This window comes from Sciurus vulgaris (genome assembly GCF_902686455.1).
Source record: "Sciurus vulgaris genome assembly, chromosome: 9".
Taxonomy (NCBI): domain Eukaryota; kingdom Metazoa; phylum Chordata; class Mammalia; order Rodentia; family Sciuridae; genus Sciurus; species Sciurus vulgaris.
In genome coordinates, this window is record NC_136469.1 from 22,556,940 (window position 1) to 22,577,619 (window position 20,680).

Here is a 20,680-nt window from a genome sequence, read left to right on the forward strand (position 1 = left end):
TTATATTGCTATGTTTTAATTCCACCCAAGGAGACTATTTTGTATTTTTAAAATAGTGATGTCCTCAAGGTCCAAGGCATAAGTATAGACAGTAGCACACTATGGGCAATAAGGATTCTTAACCATACCTTAGAAACTGATGACTTGTTTCTTAGTTATTTCAAGGTTGAGGTGGGGAATGAAATTAATTATGTGAAGTGGCAAGAATTGGTCAGGGAACATTCTAGTCCTCTTAAAATACTTTTCTTTTCAATAGGTATACTCGGATATTAATGAAGGATATAGACATACTAAACTCAGCAGGGAAGATGGACAAGATGAGGTTATTGAACATCCTGATGCAGTTGAGGAAATGCTGTAATCATCCATATCTCTTTGATGGAGCCGAACCTGGTCCACCTTATACAACCGATATGCATCTAGTTACCAACAGTGGCAAAATGGTGGTATTAGACAAGTTGCTTCCTAAATTAAAAGAACAAGGTATCTGTTACTTGCATTAAATTGAGAAATAATAGAAACTTAAAATTCTAATGTTAAAATGAATGGAACAGTACACTTTTGAAATGACAGCTCTGATGCTTTGTCAAAGTATGGAACATTAAAAATTTCTGCCCATTATTATCTGAAATAAGTTCCCCTCACCCCTTAATTTTTGGCCTTAGGTCTTAGAAGGTAATAAGTAGTAGGGGCAGACACAATTCCTGGATTTGGGTGTGTTTCTTTTTTTTTTGTACTGGGGATTGAACTTGAGGGCACTGAGGCACATCCCCAGCCCCTTTTTACATTTTAGAGACAGGGTCTCTCTGAGTTGCTTGGGGCCTGGTAAAGTTGTTGAGGCTGGCTTTGAACTTCTGGTCCTTCTGCCTCAGCCTTCTGAGCTGTTGGGATTACAGGCATGGGCCACCATGCCCAGCTGATTTGATATTTTGTACATATTTTCCTAGAAATTTCAGCTTTTTAATCTTAAAATGTTAGAAATGCCCCTTCTATCCCTACACAGATCCCACATCCTTTGTTAGATAATGGTATCATGTTCATGGTATTATTTTTCAATTATTTGGTTTTAAAAATTTAATCAAATATAATTTACATGGAGTCACTTTTTTTCTATAGTATACATTTTTTAATACAAAAATGGTTGTGTATCTCTAGTATGTGTATAGGTATATTGAAATTACATGAATGTGGAGAACTTAGTGTGAAGCCAGCTTTTTAGCAGTTATAACATATGTAAAATTTGTTTAATCTGTGCTGTACCTACTCTTCTTAGATTATTTAAGGCAAATCCCAGACATTATAGTATTTTGTAAATTATTCACCATATAGCTCTTAAAGATGAGGAATATCACTTTTGAAAACAATCAAATGATTACATAATATCAAATATACAGTCAGATTTCAAATTTGTTTTTTTTCTGTGTGATTTGGTGGGAAAGATAATTGACCCAGTTGATGAATCTCCTATGTGCTGAATCTTCTCTGATATTGACTATATAACAAACACAAGAGTTGTGTGAATAGTGTGGGATTATGTTTCTAAAATGTTTTCTTTGACAGCAAAGTAATCAGATTGCTTGGGAGGTATGGCAGGAGCTCGATAGTAGTAGTCAGGTATTGATGTGAGTTATATTAAACTCTGTAGGGAAAATAAAAATCTTTATACATTTGGGTTACCAGAATGTATGGTGATAGCAGATTGTAAGTCTTAGCTTCTGAAAATGGGATCATTTCATAATCATTATTTTTTTCAGAGTGGTCTCTGTGTCTTCTTCATACATTCTACCAAAGACTGAAGAAATGATAGGCAGCCACTTAATTTGAGTCATGGTGAATAAATGAAGGACTTAAGTGTAGATAAGAGGCATAAGTTTATGGTCCTTTGATTGGAACTGTTCTTTAAAACTAGAATGAGACCAGGGATATTTGGTGTCCATTGTGGGATATGGGAGTCCTTGTGAATGAGAGAGTTGTGATTAGTGGGAATTATTTTAAATATCTGTGAGGTAGCAAGTTAGTGATTCTCTCAGGCTTTGGGATGGCAAGATCTCCCAAACTGAAAACAAAGAGCCTTTTTGTTTACCTTGGTGTACTACCCAAATATTATCCTTTCTATTTGTGTCATGATGGAAAAGAGATAAGAAATGACTGGTTTAAATAGTTAATACTGTCATATTTTGCTTTATAACCAAGTAGGTAACTTGAAATGAAGGTGTAGTTTATTAGTCTTAGTTTTGGTTAGCTTTAGATTTTTAAATAGATTTTTCTACTCTGATAATGGGCTATTGTATTTTCTAACAGGATCACGTGTACTAATCTTCAGTCAAATGACCAGGGTATTGGACATTTTGGAAGATTACTGTATGTGGAGAAATTATGAGTACTGCAGATTGGATGGGCAGACACCCCATGATGAGAGACAAGTGAGTGAAATTCTGGGGAGGAGAGATAACAACATCAGATAAAATAATTTTCTGATGCTCACTTTATTTTATATTCATAGGATTCCATCAATGCATACAATGAACCAAATAGCACAAAGTTTGTTTTCATGTTAAGCACACGTGCTGGTGGTCTTGGCATCAATCTTGCAACTGCTGATGTAGTTATTCTATATGATTCAGATTGGAATCCCCAAGTAGATCTTCAGGCTATGGTAAGAGAGAACAAACATTCTGTGCTTAATAGATATCTTAGTTAAAGGCAAGCTAATTCTACCAGTATCAATGTCTTGATCCAGTAAATTTTATTTTTATCTGACCTAATGGTTTAGTGAAGGTATTTTGAATACCATCTTCCAACTAAGTCTAAGGATATGTCCATCTTATGACTCTATCCCAGCTTAGAAGTCATCTGCTATATCCTTTCTACCCTGATGGCAGAATTAGGAAGAGTCAAAAATTACCCAGGAAATTTTTAGTGGGTCAGACCTAAAAATGCTCCCACATTCTTTGTCTAGAACTGAAATGTTACTTAACTTCAAGGGAGTTGGTAAGTGAGAGTGTAGTTGTATCCTAGGAAGAAAGGGAAATGACTTTCTTGAGCACCTAGTCTTTCTGTCATTTTACATGCTTAAATTTTGTGCCTGTATATGGGAGTGTCTGGTTGGATCAGGAAATTATGCTTAGCAAATTTATGGTAATAATAAGATTTTTAAGTTAGTGAAATTTATTTTTTTCATGTCACTTCTTTTTCTAATAGGAAGCTTTGATTTAGGTAGATGAAAATTTGAATTTAAATCCAAGAAAAAAAATTATAAAAACTTACCCAAAGTTTTCCTTGTGAAATAGCCAATTAATTTGATGAGAACTGAGAGTTTAATAAATATTAATAATAGTATGAATTTATTTTTATTTTGGATGCTTTTATTACATTTACAATATCTTAAGGATATTTTAATTTTATCAGTATACATATTCATATATTATTTATGTCTTTCAAGGTATATTCAAAATAACATGTTATTTTACTTAGGACCGAGCACATAGAATTGGGCAAACCAAGACAGTCAGAGTGTTCCGTTTTATAACTGATAATACCGTAGAAGAACGAATAGTAGAAAGGGCTGAGATGAAGCTCAGACTGGATTCAATTGTCATTCAACAAGGTGAGCTCTAGAACTTTAAGAATTTTCTAAGTTGGATTGATAGATGTTACTGTCTTTTTTTAAAGGAGAAATCTCACCTTTTGAGTCAAGCTAGCACCCAACAAAGATGGTTTTTATTTCAGAGATTAAGTCTTAATTTTGTTACTAAGAAGATGGGCTTGGGGCTAAGGAAAGTTGAGGTTTGAATATTGATCTGCAAGTTAGCTGTTTCATTACCTGAGCCCATTATTTAATCTACTAAATGGGAATAAAAAGTAACTATTGCTTAGAATTTTTAAGGATTAGATGGAATATATGTACATAATAGCTGACACTTAGCATGGTACTTATTAAATAGAGCTACAGTAATTATGATTTATAAGTACTGTTGCTTACTCTGGGAGATACTGAAGAAGAAAAATCAGAGTGTCTTATTTTATTTTTATAAGAATAAAAACTATTTATTGAGTACCCACTGGAGGGCAGACACTATTCTTGGTGCTGAAAATAACATTGATGAATAAAGTTGGTAAGTGTTCTCTTTCTGGTTTTATAATTTAGTGTGGGGGAGTGAGACACTGAATAGGTTAGAGGGTAAAAATGGAATATTATTTTGGATTGATTAAAGGAAAGTTGGAGTTCTCATTCCAGATCAGCTTTTTAAGGACAACACAATTTTGATGCCTGTATTTTTGAAAACACAAATTACATGGTTGGCCAAATTGAAGACCAGTTGAAGGTCTTCATTTATTAATGCTGAATTTCATCTGTGATCAAAATAAATTTTCAGGAGAATTTTCTAAGTTAAAATTCTTCAGATCTAGAAGTTTTCAGAAGCTGATGCTACATAATCAGTTTTTACCTAAAGTTAGAGTACATGAAAGTTTTTTGTATTTCACTTTTCTAAGAAAAACCTGACTTAAGAGGTTTTGCAATAACATCTTTTTAATCATCAGAAACTTTTGTTTATAATGCTCACTTATATTGAAATTTGTGAGTTTTTTCTTCCCCAGTAATTTGACTCTCAAATAGTGTATTTATCCCACAAAAAAAGATTATCATTGAAATAATATGCAGTAGGTGGCATTATATAAATCATAAACCTTAGAAATATTTCAAAGTTTACCAGCTGAAAATTTGATATTAAAAATATTAAGAAAATGATCAGATGTGGATTACCAGTAAACAGAAAATGATAGATGTTTGAGACAAAAGTATAAGTTATTACATCTAACATTTAAAATTTCAGGTTTCCAGTAAAATAAAGTCTGTTTCATTGATGTTAAACAACACAAACTTTTTCTCAGGGAGGCTGGTGGATCAGAATCTGAACAAAATTGGAAAAGATGAGATGCTTCAAATGATTCGACATGGGGCAACGCATGTATTTGCCTCAAAGGAAAGTGAGATCACTGATGAAGATATCGATGGTATTTTGGAAAGAGGTGCAAAGAAGGTGAGATGCAGATTAAGTGGTAATGCTTTTAATATGAATGCTTTACATCAAAACTATTTGAGGGATTATTGTTCTGTGAATTCATAGATAATTGTGTTCTTGTGAAAAGCAGCTTTTGTATATGGTAAAGTTCTAACTTCATTTTGACTGCATGCCTAGTACTTTTTTTCTTATTATTCTGTTGCTTCTTTTGTCTAGACTGCAGAGATGAATGAAAAACTCTCCAAGATGGGTGAAAGCTCTCTTAGAAACTTTACGATGGATACAGAATCAAGTGTTTATAACTTTGAAGGAGAAGACTACAGAGAAAAACAAAAGGTATTTTAGAAAGAGATGTAGAAGCTTTTTTCTGGAAACCTGAACTTTTAAGTGTTAAATGTAATACCTTGTAATTGTGTCTTAAACAGTACTTTTTAAATTAGATGTATATGAATGTACCTAAATTTTTTTCATTATGGAAAATGTAACATTGGTAAGCTCTGAAATGCTTTTAAAGTTCATGTAATCAAGTTTTTATTGTGTATGTTTATAGTGAAATATTTTCTTGCATGGAGAGAATACAGTAGTTTGGGATATTCAAAATTGAAAATAATGTCAAAAAAGTCACAAGCTGATTTTTTTAACAGACTTGCTCTGTAATAATGAAAAGGAACAATTTCTTAATTTCATAAGTATACTTGGCTAATATAGAAATTGGAAAATACCTACAGAGAAGAAAAAATAATTCTACCTAGAGTTTTCCTTATTAACATTAGGGCACAATATGTCTTTAGAAGTTTTTCTAGGTTAAATATCTTTCTCCATTTTCCTCCTAATTTGGGTCGTAGCATACATTCTTTAGCATTCTCCCTCACATCCAACAGAATTATTCATTTGGGCAAGAAACACTTCTTGAATGTCTGTGCTGTTTACTGGACACTGTCTTATGTGTTAATTACATGATATCGAGCAAAACATCGTAGTTTCTACCCTTGTAGAACTTAAAAGTCCAGTATTTTTTCAGTATCTTTTAGTTTAGAAACATCACTCAATCACAATTTGTTATTTTTTATAATAAAAGTTGGTGATTTTAATTGTTTCCCACATGCTAGATTGCATTCACAGAGTGGATTGAACCACCCAAACGAGAAAGAAAAGCCAACTATGCTGTTGATGCCTATTTCAGGGAAGCTCTTCGTGTTAGTGAACCTAAAGCCCCCAAGGTGAGTTGCCATATCATCAAAATATCTTAAAATTTGAAAATATATTTTTTTAACATTCTTAAAATAAAGTCTTAAAAATTTAAATTTTAAGTTGTGCATTTAAAATTTGATTACTGTCAGTTCACTTTTATTGAGAGATGCACTGAGTTGCTTGGAGAATGAGCTGTATGATTTATGAAATGAGAACTAGGGATAGATTTTGTTTTTTTAATGGACAACATTATTTTTCTTTTTTATAGGCTCCACGACCTCCAAAACAACCCAATGTTCAGGATTTCCAGTTCTTTCCCCCACGTTTGTTTGAATTACTGGAAAAAGAAATTCTGTATTACAGAAAAACTATTGGGTACAAGGTAATTGCAGTTCTCCATTTTATGTTCTATTCCACCCTGAAACCATGAAGTATATGAACACTGTTATTTGCTTAACTAATTTGAGCCTAGTAGGAAAGAACATCATTTACTGTATCCTAGCTGTGTATGTCTAGCACATAACTTTTGAATTATTTTTCATTAAAAGGAAAGGAAAAAACTTCAAGACTAATCTTTTTTAAAACTTTTTAATGTAATGAATGCAGGATATTAGTATGTAGTGATTAGATTGAAAATTGTGAAGTGTTATTTGGTTGATTAAGAATATAAGTCACCACATGCTCTTTAAAATGTATTGTTTGATGCCATGGGAAAATATCTTTTAGGTACCTCGAAGTCCTGACTTACCTAATGCAGCACAGGCACAGAAAGAAGAGCAACTTAAAATTGATGAAGCTGAGCCCCTTAATGATGAAGAGTTAGAGGAAAAAGAGAAGCTTCTGACACAGGTACAGTCTTTAATCAGTACAAAAGTTAATAATAGTTCATTTTATAAAATATCCTGTGAGGTTGTGTTGGGGCATACAAAGTATAAGTTTCTGCTTATGGAGATAGAATAATTGGAAATGGTAAAACATAGGTAAATGCTACATTTTAATTGTCATTAGTTGTTGAGGTGGTTGAGAAGAATATAGATTTGCACTTGGTAGAGTGGGTATTATTTTTTGAACACCTTATTTTCAGTATTCCCATCTATCCTGTTAATCTTCCACATTGCTACCAAGTTATCGTTCTCAGTTATAAACTTCAACCTGCTGTTTTTTAAACATGGGATTCATTCAAGGTCTTTCAGAGTGTTCTTTGAAAAGCTTTCCATTACTCTTTAGCTTACGTTATTTACTCTTTCTGGCAAACTCAACAGTCCTTCGAAGTTCAGCAAAAAGTCTCCCTTTCATGCAGCATACTTTACTCTCTCCAACTTATAGTTAGTTGGTTATGCAAGCAGTAGGTATTGCATTGCTTAAAGTGTACATGGAAACTTGACACTCTAAAAGAACTTAATAAAGAAAAATTAGGAGCAATTGAAAACTTTTTATGTAATATTCAGGAAGATAAAGTATAATGGCATTTTTCCCACGTTTAATGTGCTGTGATGAAATATTTTGGTTTTTTTTACTATGTAGGGATTTACCAATTGGAATAAGAGAGATTTTAACCAATTTATCAAAGCTAATGAGAAGTGGGGTCGTGATGATATTGAAAATATAGCAAGAGAAGTAGAAGGAAAAACTCCAGAAGAAGTCATTGAATACTCTGGTAATTCTTTTATTACTTTAATACATATTTTATGAGTCTTGCAGAATTTAATAAGAACTCTTCGAAATTTCCTGTTTCCTTATTCTGAGTTTTTTATTCTGAATAGTTTTGAGCAGCTAATTTTTCCATTTTAGTGTCTTGCTTTGTGCCTTTTAAAACAAATAAAAAATGTCCCCCTCCCTAAAATAATTGCTTAATATTTGTTTTAAACTCTAAACTAGCCAAGAAAGCCAAAATAGGACACAGAATAATTGTGCTTTTAAAAATTTTTTTATGCTTTAATTTTTAATTTATTTCTTTCTATCGGCTCTCAAGTAGTAGTGTGCTTCTGTTTTTTGAGGTAGTTGGAATTATCCGATTGAATATATGTAGTTATGCTGTGGTAAGTATACTTAGAATTTTAGACGAGTGGAGTTTGAGTTGGTAGAAAATTTAAATCATTGTTTATCTTTTCTTACATTTAAGGAACTTGAAAAATTTTAAGTGATTTTCTAGTATTAAGTGTGGGTTAATTGGAAATTTTCTTAGTCCTTTGCAAATAAATTACAACATATATGTTAACACGTATGCTTCCTTTACTCATCCCATCTGCCCAACTTTTATTCTTTTACAGCTGTGTTCTGGGAAAGATGCAATGAGCTCCAGGATATAGAGAAGATTATGGCTCAGATTGAAAGGGGAGAGGCAAGAATTCAGAGAAGAATAAGTATCAAAAAAGCACTTGATACAAAGGTACTTTGTACGTTAGTAAAAATTTTACTATCTGTATATATGAAAGCTAAAGTAACTTTTTAAAAGGAAAAGCAGTGAAGGTTTAACATTTAAAATTTCCTCAAAGTAAAACATTCAGACGTTGTCGATGTTACATAATTTACCTGAATTGTATTAGACTGACTTAACCTGGGTCAGAGCATCAAGATTAACTCCTTCTTAAGTATTATAAGTAAGTCCGAGTCTGTATTTCTCTTTGTAATAATAGGACTATAACGACTTGAAGGACACAAGTTATATAATGCCTTTGAGGTTCTCTGGATAAAAAATTTCGCTTTGAAATATAACATTTCAAGCTAATTAGAATAAAGCTGAATTTGAAATACAATTATGTAGGATTTGTATTTTATATATAACATCTGACTTTTATAGATTGGACGATACAAAGCACCTTTTCATCAGCTGAGAATATCATACGGTACTAACAAAGGAAAAAACTATACAGAAGAAGAGGATCGTTTTCTGATTTGTATGCTTCACAAGCTTGGGTTTGACAAGGAAAATGTTTATGATGAGTTGCGACAGTGTATTCGCAACTCTCCTCAGTTCAGATTTGATTGGTTTCTGAAGTCCAGAACTGCAATGGTGAGTGTTCAGGATTTTTGTGTAGTGTAGCAGAGTTTAGACTAAATGTCCTCTTAAGGTAACTTAAAATTTTTTTTAGATGTAGAGTTTTGTTATAATTTTTGGTAGTATCAGAAGTTAAACCATTTTCTTAGAAAATTAATCACATCCACATTCTAAAAACCTAGTATCATAAAATGTTTATTGGTCTAATTCTTTAATATATCGTATTTTTTTAACATTGCAGTATGTGATAGGACTAATTTTTGATGTTAATGTTAATTTGGTAACTAAGTGGGAGGCATTGTTGCCATGCCATCAGTTTCAACTTCTGAACGTGATGATGACTTTGATTTTTGAAAGTGGACAGATTTCTGTAGAAAGACTTTTTGCATGCAGGCATTTGTACATCAAAATGCTGAATCTGGGTTATTATTAAATGGCTGAATGTAGTGAGGCACTGTTTATTTCGTACTGATTTAATGCTCAGTTTTGTTTTTATTATCAGTGCCTGGCTATATCTGACCAATGTTCTCCATTTCTAACAACCTAAAATTAGAATTCAGAGAAGTTTAGGTTTGGTGGATTGCTCCTTTTCTTCCATTATTTCATCACTTTTGAACTTTTAACCTTAACTTGTGTTCTGCAGGATGATGAAAATGTAAAAATAGGTGCTCTGGTCTTAGGTTTGAGACATGCTAGGAAAGCAAAGTTTTAAATATTTAGTAAGATTTCTCAGAGTATTTGAGGTATATTGGCACTCTACATGGCACTGGATAGTGCGCAGTGTTTTCGTACTTGACCAATGGAAAAAAATTTTCACAGGATAATAAGAAGGGCTACTATTTTGTGATACCCAAATTAGGGTAATGTTGTAATTAACACGGAGCTACTTTGAAGGTTAAAAAAAACACCATATAAATATGTAATTAGGTGAAAACTCTTCTATGTCTTTTTAAATAGAAGCAGTTTAGGTGATTAATTAGGAATAATGATTGTGTGGTAACTGTAATGAGAGTCAGTGTCACATACCATATAATACTATGGGCTGAAAACTGCATTACTTTCTAGCATGTCTCATAGCACACAAAAGTGATTTTATACACACACACACACACACACATATAGCCCCTTGGTGATAAATAATTGAGGCATACATAGTTCTTGTCTAGGAGCCAAGAGGATTCATACACACATTTGTAATACATTGATGGTGTATGTGCCACACTATGCCTGTTAAAGGAGAAAACTTTAATGTTGCTTATTACCTTCTATCTCTTATTGCACATATTTCTATGCCTTCTATGGTATCTTCTATACAGTATTTAGAAATGATTGTCTTGTGGTTGTCTAGGTAAAAGTTTCATTTATTACAAGAAAAGAATTCCTTTTGCTCTGTAAGTAATGGAGTTGTTACCTTGGTTCAGATGGATTTGTTTCCTGCAGTGTCATTCACTACTTCTGCATTAGACTTAACCCTTTTTGGAGGCTGTATAGATTGCTATAGAGAGAGAGGTAGAACTCATCAGGTGTCCATGGCCATTTTTCCAAAGTTGGGAAAGGTAGCATGTGCTACTTTTAACTACTTTAATTCTAATAATGATCTTTTTAGGGGGGAGAGGGGCAGTATAGGGGCTTGAACTCAGGGGCACTTGGACACTGAGCCACATCCCCAGCCCTATTTTGTATTTTATTTAGAGACAGGGTCTCACTGAGTTGCTTGGTGCCTCACTTTTGCTGAGGCTTGTTTTGAACTCACAATCCTCCTGCCTCAGCCTCCTGAACTGTTGGGATTACTGGCGTGCGCTACTGGGCCTGGCTCTAATGATGCTTTTAAGGGAAAGGTTATGTATATTAAAATTTCAGCTGATTTTTGACCCTCAAATTATGTACTGTTTATTTTTAAAAATTTATGATATAAATGGCACGGAGTTCTCAGCCACAGACAGTAAGTTAACAATATTGCCTATATTCCAAGATGTTCATTTTCACTGCTCAGTTCCTAAATGTAGGAAGGATTTGTGAAGAGTATACACCAGTATGAAGTAAAAGCATCACGTATCTTGTTTTGTTTTGTTTTGTTTTTTTTAAAATCCTCATAGCATGGATTCTACATGAAAATAAATTTCTTTTGCTTGTTTTGTTTAAACTATGAGCTTTGTATGAATGATTTGATATTATCCTTTTAAGACATAATCTTAGTTTAAAAATTGAAATCAGGACAGCTTTTAGGTCAAAAATATAAGTTTAACATGTAAATTTATAACTCAGGAACTCCAGAGGAGGTGTAACACCTTAATTACTCTGATTGAAAGAGAAAACATGGAACTAGAAGAAAAGGAGAAGGCAGAGAAAAAGAAAAGAGGACCAAAGCCTTCAGTAAGTATTCATGAATACATGAAAGATGTACAGACCATGTTAATTTCATTATTTTCTTTTTAAGTACATTATTTGACTATCATTGATGTGTTAGTTTTTTCATTTTTTTTAATGTTTTGTTTTTTTAAATATTACAGTTAAATCCCTTCAAAGTATAATTCATTGCCCTGTGTAAGGAAAATCATGTTATATTACTTAGGGGTTCCTGAAAATCTGGAAAGATATGTCTCATGGATGTCCAGAGTGCACAGTTGTTTTGGGAATATGGATCATAATTTTAGAGTAATTCAAGAAGTATTAGGAAAATTATGGCATTACAACCTTTACTTTTAGCTTCTAAGTTTTGGCTTATTATCCTAGGAATGTCTTTAGCAGTGTTAAGGTAAGTACTTTTTAAAGGGGAAAAAAATTAGTTTTGGTATGTAATAATAGTAAGATTATTTGGGGACTTGATAGTTTGTTTTGAAAGATTTAAATACTCTAGGGGAAACTTCTTGTGTTTACTGTTACTAAAATGTTATCATGTGTCTGCAGATTACTTCATGTTTCTATTAGTCTTGCCATGAAAAATAATCCTTCTGTTTGTTTGTAGACACAGAAACGCAAAATGGACGGAGCACCTGATGGCCGAGGAAGAAAAAAGAAGCTGAAACTATGAATGCATATTTGTTTCATAATCACTAACTTTAAACCAGTAGTTCTTTAATTTACGGGTCTTCATAAGATGTACTGTACAATGCTCAATTGTTATGTCATTCAAAGACATCAGGTTCATCTGTTTACTGAGCTAGAAATATAGTATGTAGTTTCACTTTTTTAAATGCAACAGCTGTGCTGAAATTTTTTTTATCGTTAACACTTGAAGTAATAAAATAGGCTTCATTTATTAATAAATGTTTCATTTGATTTATTTTTCTATTATAGTTCCATTTGTGAAGATTGTGACTTTTTGCTTATCAGCTCTTTCTACACTTGTAAGGCTTTAAAACAAGCAAACAAGTAAAAAAAATTGCAAATAACATTTGTCCCTTCAGTCTTCACTTGGTTGTGTAATTGTTTTAATTCACTTTGCCTTTGCAGAAATTTGGGTATTTTCTTTGTAGTGCTATTGAGTTTCATCTGGAAAGATTATGTAAATTGCATTCTCCTTGCTTATTATAGAATGGGGAAAAAAAGCAAGACAAATTATAATTAATTTCTATGCATATTTCTGTTATGCTTTCTGGTTTTATAGTTGGTTCTGAAGCGAATATGCCCTATTCTGTTGGAAGAATGGCCTTTTAGTTGTATAGCCAAAGACATTTAGTATTTTCTGGTTCCTTAAGGTGTTGTACCATTTTGTAAAAGGAATATTATTATTATTATTTTTTTTAAGTATTTGGTAAATATTTTGACAAATGACCTTCTGAAAACAGCCACAACTTAGAAAGATAATGTCAGAATTAAGGTGATTTTCTTTTTTTAATTTAGAAAGACCCAACTACAATAAGGTGTGAATTTGTCATACTGTTAAAATTGGTAACAAAATGTATTCACTCCCAGTTTATAGTATTTTTTGAGTTTTAGAGTAAATGAAAATTTTATTTTATTATATTTTAAAATAATTTCTAAGTGTTAGCAGCAAGACTGAGTATAATTCCAGTTTTTATTTTCTATGGAACAGACTTGATAAACTGGAGACCCTGAAGCAGGAATACCCAAATTGTAGTGTCAGGATTTTAGCTGTACCAGAGGCCTTTATGTGCTACACATAATTTGTATAAAGTTTTATATGTGCAAATTGGGTACATAAACAGTTCTCCATTTTTCTAAGGGAATGCAATAAATGTAGCATCGTGAATAAATATAACTTTTATAATCCTCAAAGTCGTCTTTTCTTTCCATTTAAAGTTTTTTTTCTCTCAATTTTCCTCTTTTTTCCTTAGGACATTCTTCCTATACTTATATTGCTTCCTCTCATATTTCTATTGGATGTTTTCATCTGTTCATATATAATTGAACATTGATTGATTAGTACTAATACTGCATAATTTTATGAAATAATGGGATTGCTGCTGCTAATATCAAAACAAAACTTAGTTTGTATGGTAGGTTGTAGAATAATTTGGATTTATTCCATGTTCCCTAAACTAAATTTACTTCTAAACAACACTGGCTTTTTAAATAAGAGTTGTGATCTCAGTTTAGAAAAAATAATTGGAAAAATATGTAAGGCTGAAGAAAACTTTATGGAGGTACCTAAAGTCATGTGTTTCAGAGGAAGAAAAATTAGGGGGAGGTAAACAGTGGAAATGTAGACTGAATTAAATATAGTACTAATCCTTGAGAGCTTGCAGACTCAAATATTTATAAAATAAATTAATATGAAGAAAAACAGACTTGGGAAAAGCATGAAAAGTAATACCTGTAGTTAGCATTGCAGTTTAGCCAATGCAGGAGATAATTGTTTCATCAGTGAATGTAGATACCACTGTTGCATGTTCATCTAGAATGAAATAAAGCCACATTTTTATTTGCTATTTAAGGGAAGGGAAAATGGTAACTAGTTTCCAACTACCCCTCTGTCTTAATTAATGGTGAAGATAGACTGAAAATTGGAAAACAAGTTCCATACTGGCAGGATGGTACCTGAAGCAAAACCAGAAGAGCCAGTGTTGACATATGTAATAGAGGTCACAGCAATCTTACCCAGAATATTTCATTTACTTACTGAATAAAACTCTATATAATTTCTGTTGGGAAGGTAATGTCTGCTATTAAATTAAAGGCAATTGTTACCTTCATCTTCAATATTAAATTTTAGAAAGATAATGGAAAAATTTCCAAGATCAAGCTTTATTTTTAATTTAGGTCACTTCATATAGTGAACTTCAAATGCTCAGTGTTACAGCAGAGCTTAGTATGTTATGACAAAAGTATTTGTTAGGATCAGTCATAAGTAACCGTTGTATTCATGGACATCTAAATGTTGGTTTTTCTCTTATTGGATTCTAAAGTGTGCTGGTAGAATTCTAGAGTGTCTAGTTGAGAGGTAAAAAGTAATAAGTTAGTAGGATAAGTATTTGACACAACCAATTACTGATTTGTTGGTAGGTTTCAAGTAATTTAAATAGAATCTTATTGTGTGATATTATTTGATTCCATGTTTATACAATATTTTAAAAAGGTCTATGTCAATTTTGTTTTTCCTTTTAGAGATCTGCATGTCCTTAGTTCAGGTAACGTTCATAACTCCCACGCTGAAAACAGCCTGCAATCCTCAATACTTGACACTTTTTTTTCAGTATTCCTGTGAATGAATGAATTCAGTCGGTGAACTCAAGTTGTAGAAGTTGAAAAAATATGAAGGGGTTGAAATTGAGTGCAAAATAATGCACTTGTTTCAGACATGGTAAAACACAGTTCTTTTCTTTGACCATTTTAAAGAAGGAAGCAGCTCCTTGTACAACTTGTATTACATTTATTTGGACCTAAACTGCTGCCTGGGCCCCCGGCAGATTTGTGCAACCACGGTTAGGCAGTCACGTAGGTAATTGGTGCACCTTGACAGAAGCAGGAGTTGGGTAGCACTCTACTGTCTTCATGTATGCTTTCCTTTAAAACCACCTTTCTGGCTTACAACTTGGGCATTACTCAGCATTACAGGTTTTACTAGAAAAAAGTCACTGAGTATGGTGTTTTGAAAATTGAGATCACAATAATCCTCTGGGCCTACAGGGATATGCTGTAAAACCTTCACCTGCGTGCTTGTTAGAAATGCAGAACCCTGGGCTTTATGCCAGACCTGAATTAGAATCAGTCTTTTATTGCCTCAAAGGGGATCCATATGTAGAGTAAAATTTATAAAAAGCTTTGCTTTAAGATATTTTGCTAAAGCAAAATGAAACCAGATGAACAAGATTTCAAGATTAACAATGATGATCAAGGTAGTATGGATATTGGGGTGGCTGTTGACTGAACTCAAGGCCCCTATACTTTTCTACTGAGTTATACCCCCACCTGGATTTGTAAAAAAATGTAGAATGAATATTTCAGAATTCATTTTCTTGAATTTATACAGATTTACCAGTAGTCTCTATGCTAGCTTTTAAGTCATAATATCTTAATTATATCAGAATTTCATTTCTCCAGTGTGGTCCCAGGACGAGCAACAGTGGCAGCAACGGGGAGCTTGCCAAAAAATCATTCCCTTGGGCCTGGTGGTATAGGTCAGTGGTAGAGCTCCTGAGGGGACATGCTTGGCATGCAAGAAGCCCTGGTTCAGTCCCTAGCATCAAAGAACAAAATTAAAAAAACTCTCAGACTATACTTAGGTTACTTAATCAGAATTTCTGTGGGTAGGGCCCAGCAATTTAAGCTGTCCAAGTGGTTCTTTAAGTTTACTGAAGTTTTAGATAAAGTGAATCAGAACATCTCAATATATCTGTTGGTTATTGTTTTCCTTTTTTAAAAGTAGAATAAATATTACACAATGTTTCATGATAAATTGCTTTTTCCTGCTCAAATTTACAAATCACTGTATCATACTATTAAAAGGATGCTGTGCAGATGAGTAAGTGATGAAATGATGGCTGAACAACATTTGGTAGTTGGTGCAAAGGAATGTTGAGTTGTAAGCCACTTTTACAGAAGTAACAAATGGTTAAAGAATTCGACTTGCTGACAGAACGACTTTGGATGTTTATCTCTTTCACAGGGAGGATAATTTTTTTCTTACTGGGGATTGAACACAAGGACAGACACTACCACTGAGCTACATCCCCAACTCTTTTATATTGAGACAGAGACTTACTAAGTTGCCCAGTCCCTCTTGCCTCAGTCTCCCTTGTATCTGGGGTTTCATGTACCTCTGTCCCTAGCCAGGAAACACAATTTTCAATGTCAAAACGTGCACAAATAATTCTCAGGACACATCCTGCTGTATAGCTCATGTTTAAGATGTGATCTGGCTTGAAGTCAGTTTATGTTCCCATGTTGATGCACAGATGACAGTATCTACTTCTGAGGAGCCATCAATACCATAGAATGGAGTTATTGTCTGGATACTGCTAATGTTGATTAATTTTTTTGTCTTTTTTGTTGTTGGAGTCCCAAATGGCATAAGTAGGAAGAAAGTAATACATTATAGACTCAGGAATAAGACACCGAATCCCCTCCCACCTGGGCAACTTTGAAAATCCTTACCCAGAACTTCTAGTCTTGTTCGCTCATGAGCTTTGCCCCCTGGGAACATGTGTGAACTCAGGACAACTTTTTTAGATTGCTTAGAAGTGATATATTGAACATTAGTGTCTCTTTGCCCAATTTTGAAGTACTGGGAATTGACTAGTGCCCCTGGGTATTGTGTTTTTTTTAATCACCTATATCTGAAAATAGAATTGGAACTCTGTTGGCTCTCTGTTTTAAGATTTTGCTTGGAGCCAAGGTGACAGTGGACTGATATTCCAGGCTTCTCTTTCCAAACCCTCTCGAGTGGAGATTGTTAAGTTGTGTGGATATAATATTCTCTTCCAGTTGCCACCTTTGAAAAAGAAAAGATCTGCTTTGAGGAAGATCACAAACATGAGAAGTGAAGGGTGGGAAAGTAGGAGGCTATTGTTAAAAATGTGTTGTGGGACATAACGCCTGAAAGAGGGCAGCAGAGGACAAGCTGAAACCATTAGGTCTGGTGGCTATTTCACTACAGGAAGTCCTAATTTTTGGTCTGGGGCTAACCAAGCATCAAAATTCATGCTGACAAATTTTCTGATTTGAGTCTTTCATTGAGCTTTATCCTACAGATGGCATGAGGTATTTATTTGGTATTAGTTTTTAAACTCTAGTACTATAAGAAAGAGTAGTCTCAATTCACTTTTGCCTACTAGGACACTTAAACTTTTGATTTAAAAAATTAGCATTAAATCAGTTTCATAAACGTGTTCACCCTGCCTCATTAACCAGTCATGTTGTTCACAATAATATTCCTTGGTTGTAATTCCCCTCTGAGTCCCTAAGGTAGTATGCTGTTGGCAATAGAGTGGATAGTTAACACATGAACAAGAATTAGCGGGATTTCGGACCTATAGAGTAGTGAGGGTGAATTGGCCAAATAGCCATATTCCTTATTTTCTCGATCATATTTGGGTATATGCCCATCTGCTCTGTACATAGGAACATCTCACATTGTAAGTGAGTCACTTTTTTTTTTTTTTTTTCCCCTTGTGCTAAGAATGGAACCCTGGGCCCCACACAGGCTGGGCAAGTGCTTTGCCACTGAGCCACGCACCCAACCTCTAAATTTGAAAATGAGTAGGTCATTATGGAATTCTCTAGCAACCAAGTCATATAGGTCTTATTGCTAGGATGCCAGTATTTAATATTGCATGTCATCCATCTTCAGTAATAGAGACAGTGCTGGAGGCTTTGTCCCTTAAACAGCTTAATCACTACATCTGCAAAAAGGCTATTAATACTTGCAAAGTCATTTTATGCATATATTTTTCCTTCTTAAGCATGCTGTCTTTGAGGGTGTAGATAACCTAAGGGTGCTTTTATGTATATTGGTTGTTGGATAAATTGGGGAAAGAAGTGGAGCTAAGTAGAGATGATTTCTTCACTGTAAGCTGTTGTGAATTTCTACTTTAATTCATATGATGATAAGCTTTTTTATCCTCAGTCACTGAAGATTCTAGAATTTGAATAAAACACTTGCTGAAAACTTCTTTTTCATCCCAAACCCAATTTTGTCCTGAAAACAACGTCGTGAAACCTGAGATGAAACTCCAATGCTGTGCTGGAATTGGAAGGTGGGGTCTCGCCTCCAGAGGCTCAGTGTGAAGGTGCCTGGGTGCCGGGAAGTGCAGACTGCAGACAACAGCAGACTCCAGAGCTCATTCACAGTGAACACCAACAGTATTCATCAAATGCGGTGGAAGTTCTGTCCCTTCCCTTGTTCCAAAAAGTCTAGAAAGTGTCACATGGATTAAGCACTGCCCCTAGAGACCATTGGCATTCATTCCCCTATGGCTGATGTGTGAGGGTTTGTGATCTTCCCTGCAGTGCTGGGGATGGAACCCAAGAACTCATGTTCTAGGCGAGTGCTCTGCCACTGAGTGGTACTCCCAGGCCTGATGTTTGAGCTCTTACCAAAGCTTTTGCATCTCAGGCAGATTGGTGACTTCATTGAGTCAGGCAGTGCTGCTTCCTAGAAACAAGATTACCCGAGCTAGGCATCACCAGCTGCCCTTGGAAGTGAATCGTAGTCCTGGATTGTGCAACCAGCCTGCCTTCCTAAGGGGGCTGAGGTGGTCAGGCATAAGGATCCTGAGCAAAGGGAAAAGAAAAGAAGAAAACGGATGACAGGGTTACTGTGAAAAGGCTGTCCCTTGTGGGTGGGCTGGTGCTGACTTGCGACTCCTTTCTAGAGTCATCTGGTTGGTCATCCCTGCTTTGCAAGGGCTAATGACTTTTTCATTTTGAACTACCTTTAATTCCAGTATATGAATATGTTTGCTTTCTTAGTATGTTTTCCAGTTGTAAATAGGCCCTTTCTTTGGGTTCTAGCCCCCCCACCTCCTATTCCTTGCCTATCTTTTCCTGGAAGCCAACTTATAGAAGAAATTAATGGCACGTGTCTACAGGGTCCTCCTGCCAATCTGAGTGTTGTAGACTTCACAGTGCTTTCTTCTCACTCTGAATGGTTAGAAGACAAATTAGAGGAAGTTCCTTCATAAATGGATCAAGTTTAGTACTTTCATAGCTGGAACTAGCTTCTTAAAAAACTAATATTAGCATTCTTGTTGGTCAGTCCTGGGACCTGGTGCTTAGTGAAAGAATAAGTGAGCAGTTACAGTGAAATTGCAGGTACATACAGGTGCCTATACCTCGGAGCACTGACAGGTGGGCTGCAGACCTCCTCTCCCCACAAGAGCCACAGCTCCCAGGACAGATCAAAATACTGCTAACCACCAACCACCTCCAGGGAGCAAAAGACTAGGTCACAGAGAACTGCATAAGCTGTAAGAGAAAGCTTAAGAAGGGAAGTTAGAGGGTCAGAATCTTCCTAAGTACATGTTGGAAACATCCTCAGTTTTTTAGCACCAAGATCAATCATCCCTTATGTAAGTGTCCTCAATTCAAATCTTTTTGTGTTACTTTTGCTTTTTACATTACTTGCATTTCACATCACAGCTTGATGTTGGTACCCAACACAGCTCATGCAAGCATATTTTTCTGTTGTGTGGTTGACGGTTTGGCACCTGACTTGCTATAGATCTCAGTCCTATGGATTTCCTGACAGACATATCTCTAGGGGCAGAATTCTTCATCTTGCCACCAGAGGCCAGAAAACAAATCAAGAAAGGTATTAAGAAATTTGATCCCTAAGCTACATCAGAAATAATTTGTAAAGGGTAATTTTCAAAATTTTTCATTAATGAACTCTTCTGCTACCCACAATCCTCTTGGAAGCTTACCTGGGCACCAGGGCTGCCTGTGACCCTCACATGGGCTCTGGCCAACATAGAACCCACTCTCTGTCCAGCTGGCACCTGTGTGGGTGAACATAAGTGCTTCATTCCTCTGGATGATGTTAACTCCACATCAAGTATGACTTCACCAGGGCACATGTCAACCCCTGGAAGTTCCCAGGCAGCGCGACCCCAGCAGTATGAGAGGCACTCTCCTCCCTGAATGAGCTGCGTCCCCTCCTTTGCAGAATCTCAACCTGGAGGCTCACCTTTGGAAATTCAGCAGCTCCCACCACACCTCTGGGCTGCTGGTAGAGTGGTGGCTCGGCAGGTGCTGAAGCCCAGGTCTGAGAGGAGCACTGCTGGGATGGGGCAGGGAGGAGGGTTCAGAGCAGAGCAACCTAGACAGACTTAGAAGCTTGCAGCAGTCCAGAGTGTGTGTGTGTGGATGGAGATCTCATTCCACATACTGCCTTCAGAGTCCATGGCCAGTGTGGTTTGGGTTTCCTTCTAAAGTGCTTCCCACTTACCCTCGTTTTAACTTATCTGCCTGCCATAGTTTGGGTCTTGAATGTCGCCCAGAGCCCCTTGAAGGCTTGGTCCCCAGGCCGTGGTGCTTATTGAGAGGTGGTAGAACTTTTAAGAGA

General features: G+C 35.1%; 1 protein-coding gene across 1 annotated transcript in view; it reads left to right on the forward strand.

Annotated features, from left to right (window-relative positions):
- The window catches only part of SMARCA5 (SNF2 related chromatin remodeling ATPase 5), a 32,235-nt gene extending 18,783 nt beyond the window's left edge, over positions 1-13,452 (forward strand). The window contains exons 11-24 of the mRNA XM_079153890.1: positions 257-483; positions 2,302-2,423; positions 2,504-2,656; positions 3,475-3,607; positions 4,894-5,042; positions 5,241-5,360; positions 6,134-6,244; positions 6,484-6,597; positions 6,942-7,064; positions 7,740-7,872; positions 8,486-8,604; positions 9,016-9,228; positions 11,479-11,586; positions 12,179-13,452. Coding sequence (XP_079010016.1) covers positions 257-483; positions 2,302-2,423; positions 2,504-2,656; positions 3,475-3,607; positions 4,894-5,042; positions 5,241-5,360; positions 6,134-6,244; positions 6,484-6,597; positions 6,942-7,064; positions 7,740-7,872; positions 8,486-8,604; positions 9,016-9,228; positions 11,479-11,586; positions 12,179-12,244 — 1,891 coding nt within the window. The 3' untranslated portion in view covers positions 12,245-13,452. The remainder of the gene's footprint in view (positions 1-256; positions 484-2,301; positions 2,424-2,503; positions 2,657-3,474; positions 3,608-4,893; positions 5,043-5,240; positions 5,361-6,133; positions 6,245-6,483; positions 6,598-6,941; positions 7,065-7,739; positions 7,873-8,485; positions 8,605-9,015; positions 9,229-11,478; positions 11,587-12,178) is intronic.
- The last annotated feature ends 7,228 nt before the right edge of the window (positions 13,453-20,680 follow it).